This window comes from Hyperolius riggenbachi, chromosome 2 (assembly GCF_040937935.1).
Source record: "Hyperolius riggenbachi isolate aHypRig1 chromosome 2, aHypRig1.pri, whole genome shotgun sequence".
Taxonomy (NCBI): domain Eukaryota; kingdom Metazoa; phylum Chordata; class Amphibia; order Anura; family Hyperoliidae; genus Hyperolius; species Hyperolius riggenbachi.
In genome coordinates, this window is record NC_090647.1 from 22,717,302 (window position 1) to 22,742,263 (window position 24,962).

The 24,962-nt window shown below is 45.5% G+C and overlaps 2 protein-coding genes across 2 annotated transcripts; one reads left to right on the forward strand and one right to left on the reverse strand.

The window, feature by feature from the left end:
- The first annotated feature begins 287 nt into the window (after positions 1-287).
- On the forward strand, positions 288-1,232 carry LOC137544673 (olfactory receptor 10G7-like). Its single transcript, XM_068265769.1, has one exon. The coding sequence runs from the start codon at positions 288-290 to the stop codon at positions 1,230-1,232; it is 945 nt and encodes a 314-aa protein (XP_068121870.1).
- Positions 1,233-16,987: 15,755 nt separating this feature from the next.
- LOC137544674 (olfactory receptor 56A4-like) lies at positions 16,988-17,977 on the reverse strand. Its single transcript, XM_068265770.1, has one exon. The coding sequence runs from the start codon at positions 17,975-17,977 to the stop codon at positions 16,988-16,990; it is 990 nt and encodes a 329-aa protein (XP_068121871.1).
- Positions 17,978-24,962: the final 6,985 nt, after the last annotated feature.

Genomic DNA, 24,962 nt, shown 5'->3' on the forward strand with positions numbered 1-24,962 from the left:
GCAGACTACCTACACCTTTTCTAATGCTGCCATTGGGGTTTATGCATGCCCCATGTAGAAGTATGTGTGACAGGTCATCTTTAGTACACCTTAGAAGTCAAAGTGTGACTTCTGGTGTCTCCACCATGATCTGAGAAAACAGCGATCCCCTTCTCCTGCAGAGTATATATAGAAAACAACTAGTCTACATACTCCAGCTTTATATTCTACTGTTTAACTTCTATAGTCTTATCTCTACAGAGTTTCTCCATCTCCATGACCACTGAGGGACGAGCTCCAACCACTCAATGGCTAACCAGTCTGGTCTTGTTGAATTTGAATTAGTTGGTTTCCCCGGGGTCCCTCAGACATTCCATATGCTCTTGTCCTTCGCCATATTTATTATCTGCAATATAACATTAATAACCAACGGCACGGTCATCGTTTTGGTCATCATAAAGGAAAAGCTTCATCAACCCATGTATATACTGATCGGTAATTTGGCCTTCTCTGACTTCCTGTTTGACACAACTACTCTACCCAAAATGATGGCCAAGTATTGGTCCAATGACGGTAAAATATCCTTCATCGCCTGCTTTTTCCAGTCATATTTCGTGCATTGGTTGGGCGGTATTGATGCCTTCATCCTCCTCTTGATGTCGTTTGATCGGTACGTTGCCATATGCCAGCCCCTCAGATATTCTTCTACCGTTACCACCAAACATACAGTCATTGCCTGCGTTTCATTTTGGATAATTGCAGCTTTCCTTACTTTAGATACGATATTAATTTTCACCCACCCCTTCTGTGGTTTCAGGGTTCTTGGTTTCTTCTGTAACAGCTCCACTGTGTTGCGTTTGGCTTGTGGCAACGTTAATTCCACTCGTGAAACGGTTTTGATAAGAGGATTGGTTGTGCTTTTTGGTACATTGGCATTCATTGTTCTATCCTATCTCATCATCTTATTGTCCGTCATTTCATCGAGCCGTGGGGGTAGCTGGAGAAAAGCGTTTTATACATGTACCACTCACTTATTGGTCATTGCCATTTTTTATGTGCCTCGAGTGTTTATATACATTGCCAATTATGCCCAGTTGGCCCTCACCCCTGACCTCAATGTCTTCCTTATTGTCCTACATTCCTATTTACCCCCTTTAGCCAACCCTGTGATATATTGTCTTAGGACAGAGGATGTCAGGAAAGCTATTTCCAGCCTTTTTAATGGAAATGTCAAGTTAAAAAAGGTAACGTGAGGTCTTTAAAGTGTCTACTAGACCAAAGATGGCAACTAACGATGCAATTCTCTGAACAATCGTTTCCTTTTAAACAATACCAGTTGCCTGGCTGTCCTGCTGATTCCTCTGCATCACTGGTGTCTGAATCACACACCTAAAACAAGCATGCAGCTAACCTAGACAGACTTTAAGCAGAACACCTGATCTGCTACATGATTTTTCAGGGTCTATTGTATAAGTATAAAGGCAGAGGATCAGCAGGACAGACATGCAATCTAAATTGTTTAAAAATAAATCAAATATGGTATTCTCTATATGCCTCTCAGTTCAGGCATCCTTTAAAGAAAACCGAAGGTAAGGGCAGATGGGACACAGAGCCATGTTCTCTGCCTAATGACTTTCCTCTGAGTCCCCGCACCGCCGCTCTCTGCCCCCACCGCCGCAATTTAGCACTCCAAGTTTAGCTACAAGATTTGTCGCTAACTCAGAGGTAAACACAGGGGAGAGGAATTCCCTGATCAAAACGCCTGCCTGGGGGGTTCCTGCAGGGTTTCCTGAGCTGCCATTGGGCAGCTTTCTCTCCCTGGTCACGCCTCCAGCCGCTACGCCATCTCCCTGCACGTTATGAGAGACACACAGTCTCTCAGTGTAGCATCGTGACCTATAGGTCACCAAAGTGAAAGTGGGCCATTGCGGCCCACGGGAGTGGCGGTTTTTGTGGCTACCTGATCTGCTCAGCTCCCTGGATTAGGCAGCCCACCTTTTTTGTCATTTTTATGAGCCCACCTCAGGCTCTTTTTAAGGCAGGTTTTTGCCATCAGTGAACTGCTAGATCATTGTTGCTTGTAGCTTGTGAATCTGGCCATCTGTTCCTAGTTCCCGGTCTCTAACTCCCTGGTATTGATCCTTCCTATGCCTGTCTGACTACTCTTTTGCCAGCTGTTTGTGCTGTTCCATTTATGTACAGATTTTGTATGATTCTGTACTTGGATATTTGTCTTTGTATATATTTGCTTTAGTTAGTTAGTTAGTTAGTTAGTTAGCTAGTTAGTTAGATATTTAGGGTTATTATTCTGGGATCTGGTGTGCACTGTGTGTTTTTGACTGTGTTGTCATATGTATATATTGGGCACTTATAAATAAACACTATTATTTACTTTAAAATCCATCGTTTGGACCTCTGTGTTTCCTATCAAGTGATCTTCTGTTTCTCTGCAATAACGATGACGATCTGCATACACAGATCATTACAATACAAGTCTAGAAGGGTGGACACCAGTAGAAAGATCTTAACCACTTGCCGACCGCACACTCATACCGTGCGGCGGCAAAGTGGTAGCTGGAGGACCAGCGACGCAGTTCTGCGTCGCCAGGTGCCTCCCTAATTAATCAGGAAAGGGCGCTCGCGCGAGCGGCCGTTTCCTGTCGGATCACGGAGCGGGTCTCCGTGAATAGCCTGCGAGCCGCTGATTGCGGCTCGCAGACTAAATGTAAACGTAGGAGACACATGTCTCCTTTGTTTACATTGTACGGCGCTGCTGCGCAGCAGCGTTGTAAGGCAGATCGGCGATCCCCGGCCAATCAGCGGCCGGGGATCGCCGCCATGTGACAGGGGATGTCCTGTCACAGGCTGCACAGGACGGATAGCGTCCTGTGCAGCCCCGATCACCAGGGGGCAAGGTAGGAGAGGGAGAAGCGGAATTTCGCCGCGGAGGGGGGCTTTGAGGTGCCCCCCCACAACAATACAGCCAGCATAAGCGATCAGACCCCCCCTGCACATCATTCCCATAGGGGGGAGAAAAGGGGGGGCGATCTGATCGCTCAGCATACACCCTGATCTGTGCTGGGGGCTGCAGAGCCCACCCAGCACAGATCACAAAAAACAGCGCTGGTCCTTAAGGGGGGGTAAAGGCTGGGTCCTCAAGTGGTTAAAGGGAATATGAATTGAAAATAAACTTATGATATAATGAATTGTATGTGTAGTACAGATGAGAAATAGAGCATTAGTAGCAAAGAAAAGCGTCTCATATTGTTTACAGTACGGGAAGAGTTAAGAAACTGCAGTTGTTATTTATTCAAAAGATCTTCTCTGAGCTCTCTGACCCAACTTGGTGCTGTACAGTGCTGTTTTCTGAAGCACTTCAACAGTGAAAGACGTGCTGTACTTTTACTACCTAATACATACATTTTAGAAATGTTAGTCCTGGTTGACCAGATCCCCTCAGTTCTTTATTTTCTGCCCTCATACCTAAAGCAAAAAAAGATAAAACTCCCACAAAGCTCACTGGGATTTGGGGGTATGGTATGGTATGCAGAAGCATGTTTCATCTTAAAGGAAACCTAAATCAAACAGGAAAAAAAAGTTTCACTTACCTGGGGCTTCTACCAGCCAACCCCCCCCCCCCCCCAGCTGCCCTGCACCCGTGCCATCACTGATTGATCCTCCCCGCGCCGTGGATTAGGTTCGGTTTCCACCGACCAGCCAGTCGATGGCCTTTGTGCCTATGCAGCTCTGGGCACACGTGTCCTCATGTCACCAGGAGAGTACGCGATTTCCAAACACTGTACCTATGCAGGACGCTCCAGGCGACATGAGGATGCACGAGGCCAGGGCCGCACAGGCGCCAGGGGCCATCAACTGGCCAGTCGGTGGAAACCGAAACTAATCTGCGGCAGGGGGTCGGAGGTTTGGTGAGTGACAGCACGGGCTCAGGACGTCTGCAGGGGGCTGGTAGAAGCCTCAGATAAGTACAACTTTTTTTATTCACTTTGGTTTAAGTACACTTTAAACTGGCTGAACTTATTTAAGTGGTGAAGGAAGCAGAGTTTAAAGAATCTCAGCAATTCCACATTAGTGTTAATTTTGATAATTTAAATAAAGTTATGGTTCAGCTTATTCACTCTTTTATTCACGTGACTGTCTGTCTATTTATTTATGTATGTAACTATTAGTAACATGTGCAGATGCCTCCCATCATTTGTGTTTGTCAAAGTTCCTTACAGAGACCCTATATCCAAGTATATATAAATCCACTCCTATATCCTGGAAGATAATAATTTACTAAATTTTCTTCAGCTGCTTCTTACTCTGTAAAAGTTCCTCCTCCAAGTCTGACAATAGCATGGGGGCTCTGCTCCGCCTCTCTGCTAACTCCTCCTTCCCCGCCCCACCCCTCCCTTCTGATGAGTCATGCTGTCTGCTCACTGTGTGCAGAGACAGGCTCTCTCCCCAAACATCACTGAATGCATAGAGCAATTGTATTGTCTTGTACACAGAGAGCAGACAGCATGACTCATCAGAGGGGAGGGGTAATGAGGGAGGAGTTCGCTGCAAGGCAGGGAAGAGCTGGAAATCTCTCTATGCTATGGTCAGATTTCTGGTAGCTGGATGAGGAAGAGGAAGTCCTTCACAGGTTAACCAATAGGAATAGTGCTTTTAGTTAAAACTCCTCTTTCTGGACTGAGTACTGGATGTATATAATCATATATATAATGTAGGGATCAGCCATATCAGCTGCTATGGAGCCTTTAGCCAAGTGGGGCCCATGGCAAAGTCTGACGTTGATAATATGGTCTGCAGTGGGTCTCCTGAAGTGCAGAGTAATGCGAGTGGAGCAAAGAAGAGAAGTTATTTATACTGGGGCCTACCTAATACTGGGGGTCTATCTGGCTACCTGTATGGCAGGGCTATCTATGTGTCCCTCTGACTATCCATAATGGGGGAATGGGGGGCGCTACCTAATACTGGGGGTCCATCTGGCTACCTGTACTGCAGGGCTATCTATTACAGGAGGCCCCTCTGACTATATCCATAGTGGGGGGGGGGCGCTATCTAATACTGGGGGTACCTTTGACTACTTTTAGTGGGGCACACTTCTGGATACCTGTACTGGGGGAGGGGAGCACCTAATACTGGGGTACCTCTGGCTACCTAAAAGTGGTCTGTGTGGGAGCAGCACAAGTGTGCCTTAAAATGGTTTCTAGTTATGCCCCTGACATGGTCCCTTTAACCTGCTGGGCGGTCTGGACGAGCTCAGCTCGTCCAGTACCGCCGGAGGCTGCCGCTCAGGCCCTGCTGGGCCGATTTGGCTGAAATAAAAAGCAGCACACGCAGCCGGCACTTTGCCAGCCGCGTGTGCTGCCTGATCGCCGCCGCTCTGCGGCGATTCGCCGCGAGCAGCGGCGAAAGAGGGCCCCCCTAGCCGCCTGAGCCCTGCGCAGCCGGAACAAAAAGTTCCGGCCAGCGCTAAGGGCTGGATCGGAGGCGGCTGACGTCACGACGTCGGCTGACGTCGATGACGTCACTCCGCTCGTCGCTATGGCGACGATATAAGCAAAACAAGGAAGGCCGCTCATTGCGGCCTTCCTTGTTTATTCTGGGCGCCGGAGGCGATCGGAAGATCGCCTCCGGAGCGCCCTCTAGTGGGCTTTCATGCAGCCAACTTTCAGTTGGCTGCATGAAATAGTTTTTTTTTTATTAAAAAAAAACCCTCCCGCAGCCTGCCTGGCGATCTTAATAGAACGCCGGGCAGGTTAAAGGACACCTGTAGTGAGAGGTATATGGAGGCTGCCATATTTAATTCCTTTTATGCAATACCAGTTGCCTGGCTATCCTGCTCACCCTCTGCCTATAATAATTTTTGCCATAGACCCTTAAAGGGGTTCTGTGGGGGTTTCTGAGGAGAAAAGCTGCCACTTACCTAGGGCTTCGATCAGCCCCATGCAGCGGTAATGTCCCACGACGTCCTCCTCCCATCTGCCGTCCCCCCAGCCGGCATCGGGCTATTATTCATCTGTCACGTCATCTGAGGCTTGATGCGCAGGCGCAGTACAACGGTTTCTTGTACTGTGCTTGCGCAGTAAGCTTCTGATGATGCAGACGGAAGCGAGTGGGTGCGCGGCCACTGTAGCGCAGCCGCAGTTGGATCCCATGCCGCGCTAGACCGGGGCTGGCGGCGCAGATGGGAGGAGAAAGGCGTGGGACATTACCGCTGCATGGGGCTGATAGAAGCCCAAGGTAAGTGTCTGTTTTTCTCCTCAGAAACCCCCCACAGAACTCCTTTAAAGGATACCCGAAGTGACATGTGACATGATGAGATAGACATGTGTATGTACAGTGCCTAGCACACAAATACCTATGCTGTGTTCCTTTTTTCCTTTCTCTGCCTGAAAAAGTTAAATAGCAGGTGTGTAAGTGGCTGACTCAGACAGGAAGTGACTATAGTGTGAGCCTCACTGATCAGAAATTCCCCCTTTTACCTCTTTCTATCTCTCAGAAGCCATTTTCTGCTAGGAAAGTGTTTTATAGTTGCAATTTCTAATCAGTGAGGGTCACACTGTAGTCACTTCCTGTCTGAGTCAGGACTGAGTCAGCCACTTATATACCTGATATTTAACGCTTTCAGCCACAGAAAGAAAAAAAAATGAACACAGCATAGTTAGTTGTGTGCTTGGCACTGTACATACACATGTCTATCTCATCATGTCACATGTCAGTTCGGGTATCCTTTAACAAGCATGCAGCAGATCAGGTGTTTCTGACTGAAGTGTGACTAGATTAGCTGCATGCTTGTTTCAGGTGTGTGATTCGGCCACTACTGCAGCCAAAGGGATCATCAGGAATGCCTGGCAACTGGTATTGTTTAATAAAGAAATAAATGTGGCAGCCTTCATCCATTTCCCTTCAGGTGCAAGTTGAGCTGAAAGTGAATGTGAGCAACAAAATATTCACATGTTGCAACTTCAGCTTTAACCACAAGGTGTCTCACTTTTCCCACACATTGCCGCTTTCTCCAGTGTACACTATGTATTCAGTGTTCACCATCACATGCAGGGCCCGATCAACTACTCCCTACAGTCCTTATCATTTTCTTACCATATCTGTGTAATATCTGTCCAGTGCCTGGTGATGAAAAACATTCTACAAAATAATGATAAAACAAATAAATACAGAAGTATGTCAAACAAGTTCATACAGGGCAACTTATTTAGAGAAAAGAGATAATTTGCATATTCAGTACTGGTGCATTGTGGGTAACCACAAATGTTCACTTATAGCTGAATTATTGCAAATATCCTTCTGTTTTAAAGAAAACCTGAACTGAAAATTAAAAGTCAAAATAAGCATACACAAGTCATACTTACCTCCTGTGTAGTCTACTCCTCAGTGTCTTTCTCCTGTCCCGCGTCCTGTTTGTTCACTGTGATCAAGGGAATTCTCCGTCCTCCATTTTGAAAATGGCCATTACCCATAACAGCTTTCTGGTCAGCACACTGTTAAACTGTAACATAGACCACTTGAGCCATAGGGAAACATGCACATTACCTGGTACATCAGTTTTCCTCTCAGCTATAACTGACAGCAACTGATATTTTACTGACAGCAACTGATATATTTCAGATCTGACAAAATATTGTCAGAACTGGAAGGGATTATTATCAGAAGAAAATGGTGAGCTTCTGAGAGGAACTGACGGCAAGGTCTATGTAATGTTCATTTGAAGTTACCTCATGTGTTTATTTTAAATATTTTTACTCAGTACAGGTTCTCTTTAAGAAGGCAGATCACAGCAAGCATTGCTTATTAGTAGGAGGGCTTTTCGGTCTATTTTATCCCCTATACTCTCCTAGGGGTTTGGGTCACCCCGAGTTGCTTAGTTACTCTTTTGTACTGATCCAAACTCTATCCCCCATACAGCCATGAAACAGGCTGTCTGCATGTGGGGTTGGTGTGGCTGTGTAAAATTTAAAGGATACCTGAACTGACATGTGACATGATGAGGTAGACATGGGTATGTACAGTGCCTAGCACACACATAACTATACTGTGTTCCTTTTTTTCTTTCTATGCCTGAAAGAGTTAAATATCAGGTATGTAAGTGGCTGACTCAGTCCTGACCCTCCCTGATAAAAAAACTTCCCTTTGTATCTCTTCCTTGCTCTCAGAAAGCCATTTTCTGCTAGGAAAGTGTTTTATAGTTGGAATTTCTTATCAGTGAGGGTCACACTGTAGTCACTTCCTGTCTGAGTCAGGACTGGGTCAGCCACTTGCATACCTGATATTTAACTCTTTCAGGCAGATAAAGAAAAAAGGAACACAGCCTAGTTATTTGTGTGCTAGGCACTGTACATACCCATGTCTACCTCATCATGTCACATGTCAGTTCGGGTATTCTTTAAAGCTATAGGCTTGCTATACATCAGCAGTTCTGATGCTAGCCTGGCTTACAGGATGAAAAGATATAATTTGCATATTCAGTAGTGGTGGTGCATTGTGGGTAACCACAAATGTTAAACATAGCCGAATTATTGCAAAATTCCTTCTATTTTAAGAAGGCAAATTACACCAAGCATTGCTTATTAGTAGGAGGGCTGTTTGGTCCCTTTTATCCCCCTGTACATTCCTAGTGGTTTGGGTCACCCTGAGCTGCTTGGTTACTCTGTTATTTTGTTTATGTACCAGAACAGATTCTCCCTATAAATATGGTGAGAAAATAACAGGAGGAGATTAACTCATGAGAAAAGATAACTGCATCAGTGCCCTAGTGGCTGAAAAGCTGCATTGAAAGTAGAGATAAATAATTAGGCCAGCTTGCATGCACGTTTAATGCAAATTATAGGAGGCTGGGAAATGAGCTAATCAAAGCTGGTAGTAAGTGCGTTTGATTGACTTGATTCTTAAGCCTGGTACACACTTTCAATCATGATTGGCCAATTTAACCAATTTTACCTCCTCTATGTAGTATGAGGGTCGACAGATATTGAATGCTATGGACAGATTGTGTAGATAAACCCTTATACTAAATGGAGGTGGTAAAATTGCTCAGTGATTGGCCAATCATAATTGAAGGTGTGTATCAGGCTTAAAGTGGACCAGAGACGAGACGAAGCGCCCTCATGTTTTTTACCATATATGTCAGTGGGAACATTAGAGAAAACACCTACCCTGCTCTCTGTTTCATCCTTCACTGCTCAGCCTGCTTGTTATCAGCCCTGATGCAATCCCCCACATAGCATTCAGTCTGGCTTTGCTCAGGAATCATTATAGCTGAGTCTGTCTTCTCTGATGTCTTTTCAAGCCCAAGCCTGCCCCCTTGTGGCTCTGCTGTAGTGACTCAGCTATAATGATTCCTGAGCAAAGCCAGACTGAATGCTCAGTGGGGGATTTTATCAGGGCTGGAACAAGCAGGCTGAGCAGTGAAGGATGAAACAGAGAGCACGGTAGGTGTTTTCTCTAATGTCCCCACTGATATAAATGATGAAATACATGCTGGTGCTTCATCTCTGGTTCAGTTTAAGCTGCATACAATTAGCGTTGCATGCAATCATTTGCATCTGGTTGACCATCTCTAGTTATGTGTAAGCTCTACTGAGAGCCGCTTTGTTAAAAATGGCGCTGCCATAGGTGGTAGTGTAAAAACCCAGTGGCGTATCTAAGGAGCTGTGTGCCCCGATGCAAGTTTTACATTGGGGGCCCACCAAGCAATCTATACATAACAATTGATACGGCGCACCAAAACCTGCCAATGGCAACTACAGTGTCAGAGGAGCAAGAAGGGGATGGGGAACAGTTTGTTAATGATTACCACTGTTCAAAGTATCTATAGAAGTGATTATTATGGGCACAGGACCAATAGAGAGCTAATACTGAAGTTAAGGGAGGGCTCCTCGGGGCCCCTCTGGCCCAAGGGCCCCAATGCGGTCGCTACCTCTGAAACCCCTATTGCTACACCCCTGTAAAAACCGCAATTAGTGGTTATGCACCATTAATAACCACTTATAGCTTCTATTTATTATTTATAGCTGCTTTTCGCGGCTTTCAACATTGCGGTTGCGGAGATAGTGGGCTAGGTTTAGGAGATGTGGTCTTTAGTGTTGGGAGTGGGGGGGGGGGTTCCTTAGGGGTTAAAGCTGGACACAAAAGGAGGTTAAAGTCAGGTGCCAGGGGTGGTGGTTAAGGTTAGGCACCGAGGGGGGGTTCAAATTAGGCACCACATAGGGGTTCAGTTTAGGCACAGGGAGTGGGGGGTGGTGAATGATTCCAAGCTGTACTGAAATTGTAAAAAAGTTTGCAAACAGTCAGGAAACTTTATTATTGTTTGATCATCAGCTCTCCAGGCTGGAATCCACTAAAGCAATTTTTTGAGCGTTTTTACAGATCATTTTAAATTGCTAGCGATTTCCCTAAAGGCTTTGCCAATGTACACTCACTAACTAAAGGATTATTAGGAGCACCTGTTCACTTTCTCATGAATGCAATTATCTAATCAACCAATCACATGGCAGTTGCTTCAATGCATTTAGGGGTGTGGTCCTGGTGAAGACAATCTCCTGAACTCCAAACTGGATGTCAGAATGGAAAAGAAAGGTGATTTAAGTAATTTTGGGCATGGCATGGTTGTTGGTGCCAGAGGGGCCAGTCTGAGTATTTCACAATCTGCTCAGTTACTGGGATTTTCACGCACAACCATTTCTAGGGTTTACAAAGAATGGTGTGAAAAGGGAAAAACATCTAGTATGCGGCAGTCCTGTGGGCGAAAATGCCTTGTTGATGCTAGAGGTCAGAAGAGAATGGGCCGACTGATTCAAGCTGATAGAAGAGCAATAACTGAAATACCCCTCATTACAACCGAGGTATGCAGCAAAGCATTTGTGAAGCCACAACATGCACAACTTTGAGGCGTATTGGCTTCAACAGCAGAAGACCCCACCGGGTACCACTCATCTCCACTACAAATAGAAAAAAGAGGCTACAATTTGCACAAGCTCACCAAAATTGGACAGTTGAAGACTGGAAAAATGTTGCCTGGTCTGATAAGTCTCGATAGAGTTAGAATTTGGTGTAAACAGAATGAGAACATGGATCCATCATGCCTTGTTACCACTGTACAGGCTGGCGGTGGTGATGTAATGGTGTGGGGGATGTTTTCTTGGCACACTTTAGGTCCCTTAGTGCCAATTGGGCATCATTTAAATGCCACGGGCTACCTGAGCATTGTTTCTGAACATGTCCATCCCTTCATGACCACCATGTACCCATCCTCTGATGGATACTTCCAGCAGGATAATGCACCATGTCACAAAGCTCGAATCATTTCAAATTGGTTTCTTGAACATGTCAATGAGTTCACTGTACTAAAATGGCCCCCACAGTCACCAGATCTCAACCCAATATAGCATCTTTGGGATGTGATGGAACGGGAGCTTCGTGCCCTGGATGTGCATCCCACCAGTGGCGGCTCCAGGAAAATTTTTTAGGGGGTGCTATGCAGGTGCTGGACCAATTTCCGGGGGAGCTGACGACCTGCGGCGCGCGAAGCGCGCCGCGGCGAAAAAATGGGCGTGGTCATGACCGGATGAGGGCGGGGCTAACTGTAATTTAAAGTGAACCCAGGGTGAGAGTGATATGGTGGCTGCCATATTTATTTCCTTTTAAACAATACTAGTTGCCTGGCAGCCCTGCTGATCTATTTGGCTGTAGTAGTGAACTGAATTACACCAGAAACAAGCCATGCAGCTAATCTTGTCAGTTCTGACAATATTGTCAGAAACCCCTGACTTGCTGCATGCTTGTTCAGGGTCTATGGAAGAATAAGAGGCAAAGGACCAGCACGGCAGCCAGGCAACTGGTATTGCTTAAAGGGAGATAAATATGGCAGCCTCAATATTATTCTCACCTCGGGTTCCCTTTAAAAGTGCAACGCAAAGACAGAGGGCCCAAGTTTTGGTGACCCTTTTCCCAGAAAATTCACATAATTGTGCAGGTTTTCTCAAGAAAATACACGTAATGTGAGCAGATTTTAACAAAAAACACGTCCAATGACCCCAATATGCACAATCGTTATCAGATATGACCCCAATATGCACAATCGGTAGCAGATATGACCCCAATATGCACAATCGGTAGCAGATATGGTCCCAATATGCACAATCGGTAGCAGATATGGTCCCAATATGCACAATCGGTAGCAGATATGGTCCCAATATGCACAATCGGTAGCAGATATGGTCCCAATATGCACAATCGGTAGCAGATATGGTCCCAATATGCACAATCGGTAGCAGATATGGTCCCAATATGCACAATCGGTAGCAGATATGGTCCCAATATGCACAATCGGTAGCAGATATGGTCCCAATATGCACAATCGGTGGCAGATATGGTCCCAATATGCACAATCGGTAGCAGATATGGTCCCAATATGCACAATCGGTGGCAGATATGGTCCCAATATGCACAATCGGTGGCAGATATGGTCCCAATATGCACAATCGGTGGCAGATATGGTCCCAATATGCACAATCGGTGGCAGATATGGTCCCAATATGCACAATCGGTGGCGGATATGGTCCCAATATGCACAATCGGTGGCGGATATGGTCCCAATATGCACAATCGGTGACAGATATGGTCCCAATATGCACAATCGGTAGCAGATATGGTCCCAATATGCACAATCGGTGGCAGATATGGTCCCAATATGCACAATCGGTGGCAGATATGGTCCCAATATGCACAATCGGTGGCAGATATGGTCCCAATATGCACAATCGGTAGCAGATATGACCCCAATATGCACAATCGGTAGCAGATATGACCCCAATATGCACAATCGGTAGCAGATATGACCCCAATATGCACAATCGGTAGCAGATATGACCCCAATATGCACAATCGGTAGCAGATATGACCCCAATATGCACAATCGGTAGCAGATATGACCCCAATATGCACAATCCGTAGCAGATATGACCCCAATATGCACAATCGGTAGCAGAAATGACCCCAATATGCACAATCGGTAGCAGAAATGACCCCAATATGCACAATCGGTAGCAGAAATGACCCCAATATGCACAATCGGTAGCAGAAATGACCCCAATATGCACAATCGGTAGCAGAAATGACCCCAATATGCACAATCGGTAGCAGAAATGACCCCAATATGCACAATCGGTAGCAGAAATGACCCCAATATGCACAATCCGTAGCAGATATGACCCCAATATGCACAATCCGTAGCAGATATGACCCCAATATGCACAATCCGTAGCAGATATGACCCCAATATGCACAAACCGTAGCAGATATGACCCCAATATGCACAATCCGTAGCAGATATGACCCCAATATGCACAATCAGCATCACCTGAAAAAGAAAAGAAAAACCCATTTACTCACCTACAGCCAGAAGACCTTCTTTCCCGACCTCCTGTCCCGAGTCCCGACCTCATTGTGGCGCGCAGCCCCCGCGCGCCCACGATCCTCTTCCTTCCCGACGTCACGACGAGACTTCCTGCCTGCATGCAGAGAGCAGGGCTACGGGAAAATGGCCGCCCGAAGCCATGCACTGCAGACTCGAAGTCTGCAGAACAGGGCTCCGGGCGGCCATCTTACCGTAGCCCTGCCTGCTGCTCCGTGCTGCCGCTGTGTGAACTGACTTGGCGTCTTTTAGACGCCTGAAGTCAGTTCACTCCAGGGGGTGCTTTGGGGGTGCTTGGACAATTCTAGGGGGTGCTCGAGCACCCCCTTGCACCCCCCTGGCGCCGCCCCTGCATCCCACAAATCTCCATCAACTGCAAGATGCTATCCAATCAATATGGGCCAACATTTCTAAAGAATGCTTTCAGGCAGCAACTTTTTGAATCAATGCCCCGTAGAATTAAGGCAGTTCTGAAGGCGAAAGGGGGTCAAACACCATATTAGTATGGTGTTCCTAATAATCCTTTAGGTGTGTGTAAGTGGATGGAGATAAACCCACTGAAGCGATTGCAGGACATGCAGCATTTTAGGAGCATTTGCGAACCAGTGTAAAGTATTGAATTGCTGGCAAATTGCTTATGAATCACTACACATAGCGATTTTGTGTGTGATTTTGAATTACTGCAAACTAAAAAAATAATAATTTAAAATGACCAACCAGAATTGAAATCACTAATTGCAAATCGTAATCCCAATCGCTGGTTACACTTTTTCAAATCGCTACCAAAATTGCCAGAGAAAACGCTCATGAAATTTCTTACAAAACACTAATTCAAAATTCCAGGCCTCCTGGTAGATTGCGTGGCTTCTTCCTCAAATGGACCCCAGTCTGTGGCAGAGATATTAGCCAATGAGTGAGGTGGGGACATTTTATTATTTACAATTATTATTGATTTATAGCACTGACATATTCCGTGTGCTGTACAATGTACAGACATGAGATACAAACTTAATACAGACAATGGTATGTACAAAATATAAACATTGGTACATATTACAGAATTGGCAGACATAGTAACTTCAGTGACAAATGTAACATAATGAACACAATGTATGGCAAATTCCAAAACACAAATAGGGTGAGAGAGTAGGGTCAGAGAGGTGTAAGCAGGGGAGGGGACAGCTGCAGTGTCAGAGAGGTGTAAGCAGGGGAGGGGACAGCCTCAGTGTCAGAGAGGTGTAAGCAGGGGAGGGGTCAGCCACAGTGTCAGAGAGGTGTAAGCAGGGGAGGGGACAGCCGCAGTGTTAGAGATGTGCAAGCAGGGGAGACGACAGCCGCAGTGTCTGAGAGGTGTAAGCAGGGAAGGGGACAGCTGCAGTGTCAGAGAGGTGTAAGCAGGGGAGGGGACAGCTGCAGTGCCACAGAGGTGTAAGCAGGGTAGGTTACAGCCGCAGTGTCAGAGGAGTGTAGCAGGGGAGGGGACAATTGCAGTGTCAGGTGTAAGCAGGGGAGGGGACAGCTGCAGTGCCACAGAGGTGTAAGCAGGGTAGGTTACAGCCGCAGTGTCAGAGAGGTGTAAGCAGGGGAGGGGACAGCTGCAGTGTCACAGAGGTGTAAGCAGGGTAGGTTACAGCCGCAGTGTCAGAGGGGTGTAGCAGGGGAGGGGACAATTGCAGTGTCAGGTGTAAGCAGGGGAGGGGAGAGCAGCAGTGTCAGAGATGTGTAAGCAGGGAAGGGGCAGCTGCAGTGTGAAAGAAGTGTAAGTAGGAGGGGAAACAGCCGCAGTGTCAGAGAGGAGTAAGTAGGGGAGGGGACAACCACAGTGTCAGAGAGGTGTAACCTGGGGACGGGGCAGCTGCGTGTCAAAGAAGTGTAAGTAGAAGAGGAAACAGTTGCAGTGTCAGGGAGGTGTAAGCAGGAGAGAGGGCAGCTACATTGTCAAAGCGGTGTAAGAGGGGAGGGTACACTGTCAGAGAGGTGCAACAAGTCCTCAGAGGGAAGGCCCTATAAGTAACGTAAAAAATAACCTTTATTAGGCATGCATTAAAATCTTGAATTTGAAAGGTATCTACTAACTATAAAAGGGTCTATACGCATGCAACAAAGGTGTTGGACAAATACTACACAGAGCTGCAGTGATGCCTTTCTTCTTTCTCCCCTCACCAGTTAGGTAAATTCTGATAGTCTATAGACTCTAGCAATGATATGCTGACAATTCTCTTGGCATCTAGCTTAATATAGCCAGATAGGATTAATGCACTGGTCATTCAGGACAGTACAAGTGGGTGCAAGGTCCTTTACATAACACAACTAATACCTAACATGTTTCGCCCTAAACATAGGGGTTCATCAGGGGATCACCAGTGTGTAAGAGAGTAAAACAACAATACAACAGCCCCCACCAAAGACATAAAGGCTGTTACATGTATTGCTACTATCAGAGCTTTGTTGTTTCCTGTGAGCAGACACTGTTCTTAGTTACTCACCAACTACTTTCTGAGTTTGACCTAAAAATGTGCACTACAGGGATTTAACCTTCCCAGCGTTCAATTTCCCCAGGATTTCTGTGCAAACAGTGATAAAATTTATTTTTAAAACTTTTTTTTCCTGTAACTTGCCAAAATGTGTCAAGCAAGGGTCTAGTATACAGTGCAGGAGAGTATTGATGTGTATGCATGTTTATACTGTTCACAGCATGTTTTTTTGAACGGACATTTCTGTCCATACCGCTAGGAGGGTTAACTGTTTATATTTACTTATCAACCTAATTTTTTAATTCTTGGTTAGTTGGTTTTAAATTCACCTTCTTGTATAAACAACCTATAGGCAGGACATCTATAGAGGCAAGGATAACCATTTTCTGCCCAGAGCAGCTATCAGATCTCATTCAGGAATATCAGCTCTGCATATAAATCAATTTCCATAATTTACAGAAAGGAGGCCCCATGAATCAGAGACAGCAGATTCTGCAGACTTGGCCAGCAGAGTGAAATGATATTATGCACTGGTAAAATAACATTAATAAAGTTATGTAAAACTTTGCAGAAAGTTTGCATTAAAGGGATCCTAAACTGAGAAGGATATGGATTTTTCCTTGTTGCCTGACTCTCCTGCTGATCCTGTGTCTCTACTACTTTTAGCCACAGCCCCTCAACAAGCATGCAGATCAGGTGCTCTGACTGAAGTCAGACTGGATTAGCTGCATGCTTGTTTCAGGTGTGTGATTCAGCCGCTACTGCAGCCAAAGAGATCAGCAGGACTGACAAGCAACTGGTATTGTTTCAAAGGAAACATCCATATCCATCTCAGTTAATGTTCCCTTTAAGTGTAACCTCAGTAACTTATGAACCGCTGGTATAGTTGGAGACTTCTTGAGTATGTATGCGCCTTTTGATAAGGTTCTTGAGTGTACTGCTGATGTCCTTAGTCCTCAGGCAGGAAAATATGGAGTTGTCCATGTGGGCTACAAAAGTATAGAGGCACAGAATCAACATGTTCACATCATCAGAACATGGCAGAGGTAGGGTTGTATGGTGGAACATTTCATTCAAGTTTGCTTTGAGTGTGACCTCAGTTAGAAATAGTATGAACAGCTGGTATTGTTGGAGACTTCATGAGTATCCACCTTTTGACGAGGTTCTTGAGTGTCCTTCTGATCTCCTTAGTCCTCAGGCAGTAAATTATGGGGTTGGCCATGTGGGGTACGAAATTATAGAGGCAGAGAAGCAATACATTCACATCCTCGTTGAGAATCAGTTTGACCTGGTTAGCTATATAGACAAATATCCGTGGAATAAAGTACAAACAGATCACTCCCAACTGTGTAGCACACGTATAAAAGGCTCTTTTCCTACTTTCGGACTGGGTCTGTATAATGATGACTCTGATTATGATGCCATAGGAAAATAAGATGAAGAACAAGGGCAGGAGAAGCACGAACATGGCAATTCCAAAGATTGTCCTCCTCTGGGATGACACGTCGTTGCACGCCAAGGACAGGACGCCAGAGTTAGTACAAAAACAACTCCTGATGTTATTAACACAAAGTTCTATGCCAGAGTCCACGAGGGCAATGCCCAAAGCAATAACAGCTGTGATGACCCAGAATGAACAACAAGAAATGATGATGCGCCGATTGTTGATAATCGACGGGTATCTCAGAGGCATGCAGATGGCCACATAACGGTCGATGGCCATCATCAGTAGAATGTATGAATCGAAGCTTCCTAGAAAGTGGACACAGAAGACTTGGAAGATGCATCCAGCAAAGGATATGGAACCATCATCAAACCAGTACTTGGCAATAATCTTTGGCAAGGTGACCGTATCGAACAGTAGGTCAGAAATGGCAAGGTTCAAGATGATAACATACATAGGTTGGTAAAGACGTCGGTTACACGTGATCAAAGCTATCACGGTGCCATTGGAAAAAAAGGATACGAGATAAACCAGAAACAAAGTTACGGAGACTACTGTGTGGAACTTGTCTTCAATGCCTGGAAATCCAAGTAGAATAATCTCAGAGGTGTTAGATTGATTATCCATGGACTGATGAAACATCGGAGTGAAACACTTTCCTGAAACACAGAAATAAAGAGTGTTAACAATCAGATCACAATCTCGATCACAAACAGAGAGCTGTTTTCACATGAAGGGCCATATGCAATTCACTTTTTCACCTAGGTGATATTTTCATAACTAAATTAAAATGGCTTTTAAATCACTAGTAAGCCAACAAATACTTAAAGCGGAACTGTAAATACTTTTTAAATACACTGTTTCACTTACCTGGGGCTTCTGTAAGCCCCCAACAGCCGTCCTGTCCCATGCCGGTCCTCCACGATCCTCCGTTCTCCAGCCGCCGCTCCGTTCTGTACCTCGACTTGTAAGTCGAGGCCAGCGCAGCCCTGCCAAGCGTATCTTTTCTTTGTGTTCCCCTCTGCAATAGCACAGAACGTGAACAAAGGATACGTATACGCCAGAGCCACGCAGGTGCAGTGGCCCAGTGGCGAAAGCGAAAGTAGCTGGCGGCGGGCAAATGGAGGCTCGTGGAGGACCGGCGCGGGACAGGACGGCTGCTGGGGGCTTGCAGAAGCCCCAGGTAAGTGAAACAGTGTATTTAAAAAGTATTTACAGTTCCGCTTTAAAATAATTTTTACAGGAGTTTTTCACCTTCTGTTTGGTACTTTTTCCATTGCAAAGTGCTAAACAGTTATTTTAAATTGAAGATAAAAAATGATCTCCTAGGAGAAAACTCAGTAGAAAAAGTGAATTGCATAGGGGCCGAGGAGTTGTGAACTATGAGTAGTCAGGTGTATATTTTTATCAATGTTACCCGGCAACAGAGGCGTATTAGTGCTGTACATATGTGTCCATTCTGGATCGATAAAAATACTTTGACCATTCCCCAGGGAGAACCAGCTTTTACTTGGTGGTCACAGGCCTGGCAGAATTCTGCTGCAGAATGTCTTTTTACTGACTTAAATAGACTCTAAAGTGAGTCTAAATTATCTTTATTAACTTGAATCATCACCCTCAGCCCTGCTGAACCGTCGCTATCCCGCGGCAAAACGAGGGGTTTATATCCCCCAAATCCCCTCTGCAAAATCCACGACTTTCTTGGTCGTGGATTTTGCAGCTCATGGAGGCAGAGCTTAGGGCTGCAGCTCTGCCTCTCAGCGGATCAATCTGCCCGCAGATCTGTGCCTCTCCCCGCCCCTCTCAGTGAAGGAAGACTGAGAGGGGCGGGGAGAGGCGGCGATCAGCTGGGATTGACGTGCTGAGAGGCAGAGCTACAGCCATTAGCTCTGCCTCAATCAGGAAGTGCTTCCCTGACACAGGAGAGGGGATTTGGGGGGTATATACCCCTTGTTTTGCCGCGGGATAGCGACGGTTTAGCAGGGCTGAGGGTGATTCAAATTAATACAAGTTAATAAAGAGAATTTAGACTCGCTTCAGAGCCTCTTTAAAATAAACATTTTTCAGTGACATGTTCAAATCCATTTTCTCAAAAACTACAAGGTCTTTTTTGGGGGAAAAAATACTCTTGTTCCAACTATTCTCCTGAAGATACCTGGCAAATTTAGTGAAGATTGCATTTATTGAGGGCTTAGTAATTAACCGTGGAAATCGGCAGCATTGACAATAATGTAATTTCGGAAATTCCGTCTGAATTGTTGCGGAAAACCGCGGAATCAAAAACTCACTTTTTGGAAGAAAGTGGAAAATTTGTAAATCAGCATTTATGACCATACCTAGCTCCAGGTTAATAATACTTAACTTTTTTTTACCCATTATCTTTTCCTGTAAGCAGAAAGGAAATGTGTACAAAAATATGAGTTTTTTTAAGCATCTTTTAATAGTGTAATGGTTAAGGCCTCTGCCTCTGACACAGAGACATATATTTGAATCTCAGCTCTTCCTTTTCAGTAAGCCAGCACCTATTTAGTAAAGAAACCTTGGGCTACTACTGCTTACAGAGCGCCCTCTAGTGGCTGCAGCTCTGGCAATTTGAGTCTGCTCAGGGAAAAGCGCTATATAAATGTTTTGTCTCTTTTCATGTCAAAATTTACCTATTGATTTTCAAGGGGAATATTTATTTGCTGCCATTCTTGCATTGTTAATGGCACAAGCCTCAAGCCTGGTACAGTTGGTCATTGGGTGTCTGGGGTTCAAATTCAGAAAGGGGAGTGGAGCCACACACAACCAATCAGATTTGTTTCATTTTAATGCAAATTATTGATGCCAAAGACTGCAATCCTCATCAGCTAGGTAATTGAGTAATTGTGTGTTAGGATTAGAAAAAGTGGGAGGAGCCAAGACCAGCAAAATACATACCCGGGCAACGCCAGGTCATCAGCTAGTATGAGATACGGCATACATCTGTAATTATCACAAGATAATTGGGCTTAACACGATTATGTAAAAAAGGTAATTATCAAGAAAAACAAAAATTCTGAAAGGTCAGATCTACTAAAGTGCCATTAAAGCACACCGGACCCGAGGCAAAGCTACGTGAGGTTAGCACAGAGATGTGCCCATGCTGGATCCACCTACCTCTGTGCATTGTCTGTTCCTCTCCTAGTTCCTCCCTGGTTCCCATAATTACTCCTTGAAAATGTTGACTTTTGGCTTGAGTCAGATTTTCAGACAGGGAGAGGCGGGCTTGCTGCCATGTTCTCTCCTATCACCCTCCTGTTCCCTCCTCTTTAGGTGAGTGAATGGAACGGGAAAGAGGAGGAAATGGGAAGGTGATAGGAGGGAACATCGCAGCAAGCCTGCCCCCCCAAAAGGGGGGAACAGACATGCACAGAGGCTGGTGGCATAGGGATCACCATAGAAGTCATAGTGGCTCCTATAGGGCCCAGTGTGCGTGGCCAGCGGTGATGATATGGGGTCCATGACAGGCCTCGTAGAGACCTGCAATCCCCCCCCCCCCACCTTGCTGATGTGCAGAATACCGTCAGTGAGAGCACAAGACAAGTGACTCACCTCCCCGTGTTCCTCAATAGTCTGAAGGAGTCCTCATCTCCATGACTACAGCTCCCTCTAATTATAGACATTTAGACACCTGGAGATGATGGATCGTTGATGGAGCCTGTAGAGGTGAGTTACTTGTCTTATGCTTCTGCTGTCACTACTCTGCATGGGAGGGAGAAGGCTGAATCTGGTTACCTATACAGGGGTCCTTCTACCTACCTATACTGGGGGTCCTTCTACCTACCTATACTGGGGGTCCTTTTTGCTGCCTAAACTGGGTTGAACTACTTCTTCATACCTACACTGGGGGGTGGGGTGTCATTCTGCCTACCTATACTGAGGTCCTTCTACCTACCTATACTGGGGTCCTTCTGGCTGGCTATACTAGAGGGGAGGCTGCTTCTTCTTCATACTACACTGGTGGGTCCTTCTGCCCACTTATAATATGGGATCCTTCTACCTATCTATGATAGGGCCCCCAGCCAACCTATACTTGGGGCCCTCTGACTACCTTCTGGCTATCTTTGCTTTGGGGCCTACCTCTGGCTACCCATATTGGGAGTCCTTTGGCATACCTGTACTAGGGGTCCTTCTGCCTGCCTATAATGGAGGGCTACCTCTGTACCTCTGCCTACCTATACTATGGAATCTATTTCTGGGGGGGGGGGGGGGGGGTACTTATGGCTAACTATATGGGACACCTTGTCGTCACCTTTACTGAGGAGGATAATTCTGGCTACCTGTATGGGTGGCCAGAAGTAGCCATCCCATTTCCAGGATATTCATATGCATGTTCTTTAATGTAGTTAGAGGTTTGGGTCCCTCCCGCAGAGGATTACCTATTGTGGTGGAAGGGTCAAGTACCTAGTAATTTGCATGCAAACTATTTTGGAAACTAACATCCTCCAACAATGGAAATTTGGTGCATCTGGTTTTAATTCAAGGTGTGCACATTGTCTATAAGTAGGCTCTACAAATTTATGCAGCTAGTCATTTGGATGTAGTTTGTCTTAAGAAGCGCTGCCTTTTTCTGCTGTTTACCTGTATGGAGAGGTCAATTGGCCACCTCTACTGGTGGAGGGCAGGCACTACATACTTACATACATACTTGCTTGAGTTAGGTTCTGGAAGACCATAGACCTTTTACTGCGGCGTTGTCTGAACAACTGTACATCCTTAAACGAGATACGGTCCGTAAAACCAGGCAGTCCGGAATAAGATGAGGCTGTGAACAAACAGCCCTTTTTATCCTCCCCTCCCCATTTCTGTTCTGTAGATCATGTTATAAAAATGTCAGTATTCCTTCCTTCTGAGCAGAACAAATAGCAGGACTTCATGTTATTGTGTTCCAGTATCCAGTAACTGAGAAACCTAAAGTCAGATTTACACGTCATTAGCCAGATGAAATTGGTTATAATTACCTCTATATTAAGTCCCGCCTAATTGGCGAACACGCACGGCACAGGACGTCTGCCGGTAGATTGCCGCCCATGCCTCTGGGAGCTGAAGAACAAAGAATGGCTTCAGGAGTTCATTCACTGAAAAATAAGACAAACATTATTACCGTTTAGTAACTTTATTGGGTAACACCTGACGTCAAAAGACGCTGTTGCATTTTCTCACGTGTTGTCCTGTGTACAAAGTGCGCTGCGCCTGTGTCACATGATCCCTCCTAATAAATCACCGGAAAACTCCAGGATTACCATCGGGCGCCGGTGTGAGCGTTATATGGCTTTATGGTGCCGAAACTTCCTTACTGACACTTCCTCTTCTCTGCTTCTCCTTATTAACTCTTCAGGGTATATTTACTTTAGAACCGATCACAACAGCCTAGGCTCAGCATAACATCATTAATGGATGACTATCGTGAAGCATGCTTAGGTGTGTCCTACATATCCTGGCATAAATTAGATTTGTAATATCTTATGTCCCCACTTATAACTGAGGGAATCTCTCCATTGGATTACACACCTCCCAACTGTCCCGCTTTGACTGGGACTGTCCCGAGCTGCGTGGTATTGTCCTGTGTCCCATGGCACCCATCCTTGTGTCCTGGAGTGCCCTCCCTGTACTGTGCTCCACGAGCGCAGTATATGCAGCAGTGTATTGGCACAGAGGTAGCAGTGGTTCTCTCACCCCCTCCTCCGGGCTCCAACAACATGCCCCTTTCACCGCTCACCTCTCGCTTTAGTGCCCAACATCTCCTCCTGCCTCATTTACTTCAAGTGGCACAAGGAGATGGAGATACCGGGCACTATAGCGAGAGATGAGCGGAGAGAGGCGGTTGCACATTTAAGGGAGGAGGTGCTGCGCATATACTCTGCATATAAACTAGGCTAGGTGAGCACACCACTAAACACCACAAGGAAAGCTATACCACCAGGGGGAAAGGGAGGAAAGGGGGTCGCTACACATCACCAGAGAGGCTATATGTGGAGTAGAAGGGAACTAAACACCACCAAGGAAGCGATATTGTGGACGAAGAGGCCACTAACACCACCAGGAAAGCTAAATTGGGGATATAAAGGGACACTAAACATCACTAGTGAAGTTATATTGGGTAGGGAGGAACAACTAGACACCAAGGACCTGTCTAGGGGTGGGAGGAGGGAGCACTAGTCACCAGGGAACTGTATAGGGGTGGTCATGCCATATGCAAAATAGGGGCATGACTAAAGGCGTGGCAGAGGCGAGTCTTACAGTCCCTTATTGCTGGTTAGGTTGGGGGATAAACAAATTATTGTATTTTGCTTATAATCATACTGCAGTGCAATGATAGTTCCAATGGTGAAACTATTGACACCGCGTCGTCTGTTGTGGTGTCTGTGCTCAGTGCTTCTATCTAAACTCTCCACCTGATCATTACTATTATTTGCAGTGCATGGAGAGCGTCACAGATGTTGCCTCTGCTCAGTGTCAGCGCTGTGTAAGTTCATTGTAATAATATGGTAGGACATTACACTATGACTATGGTAGGATTAGATTGTGAGCTCCTCTGAGGATAGTCAGTGACATGACTATGTACTATGTAATGTGCTGCAGAAGATGTCAGTGCTATATAAATACATAATAATAATATGGTAGGACATTACACTATGACTATGGTAGGATTAGAGTGTGAGCTCCTCTGAGGACAGTCAGTGACATGACTATGTACTCTGTAAAGTGCTGCAGAAGATGTCAGTGCTATATAAATACATAATAATAATATGGTAGGGCATTACACTATGACTATGGTAGGAGTAGATTGTGAGCTCCTCTGAGGACAGTCAGTGACATGACTATGTACTCTGTAAAGTGCTGCAGGAGATGTCAGTGCTATATAAATATGTAATAATAATATGGTAGGACATTACACTATGACTATGGTAGGATTAGAGTGTGAGCTCCTCTGAGGACAGTCAGTGACATGACTATGTACTCTGTACTGTGCTGCAGAAGATGTCAGTGCTATATAAATACATATTAATAATATGGTAGGACATTAGGCTATGACTATGGTAGGATTAGATTGTGAGCTCCTCTGCTGACAGTCAGTGACATGACTATGCACTCTGTAAAATGCTGCAGAAGATGTCAGTGCTATATAAATACATAATAATAATATGGCAGGACATTACACTATGACTATGGTGGGATTAGAGTGTGAGCTCCTCTGAGGACAGTTAGTGACATGACTATGTACTCTGTAATGTGCTGCAGAAGATGTCAGTGTTATATAAATACATAATAATAATATGGTAGGACATTACACTATGACTATGGTAGGAGTAGATTTTGAGCTCCTCTGAGGACAGTCAGTGACATGGCTGAGCCGGGACAAGGTCGTCCAGCACCCAAGGCTGAGACACCAAAGTGCGCCCCTCCATCCCTCCCACCCCAGCTGTCACACACTGATTGCTATCAGACTAAGAGGCGCCACAGGGCTCACAACCTCCCCAACACCTTAATATCTAGTTATCTGGCTTGCAGCCAGTCACTGCTATGTATCCCCTTTTCTTATTTATTTCTGCTTCAAACACAATTAGGAATGACAGCTGAATGAATTGTGTGCCCCCTCCTACAC

What these genes read in the sequence shown, in the direction of transcription:
- LOC137544673 (XM_068265769.1), top strand. Translation starts at nt 288, where the DNA reads ATGGCTAACCAGTCTGGTCTTGTTGAATTTGAATTAGTTGGTTTCCCC.
- LOC137544674 (XM_068265770.1), bottom strand. Translation starts at nt 17,977, where the DNA reads ATGTTTCATCAGTCCATGGATAATCAATCTAACACCTCTGAGATTATT.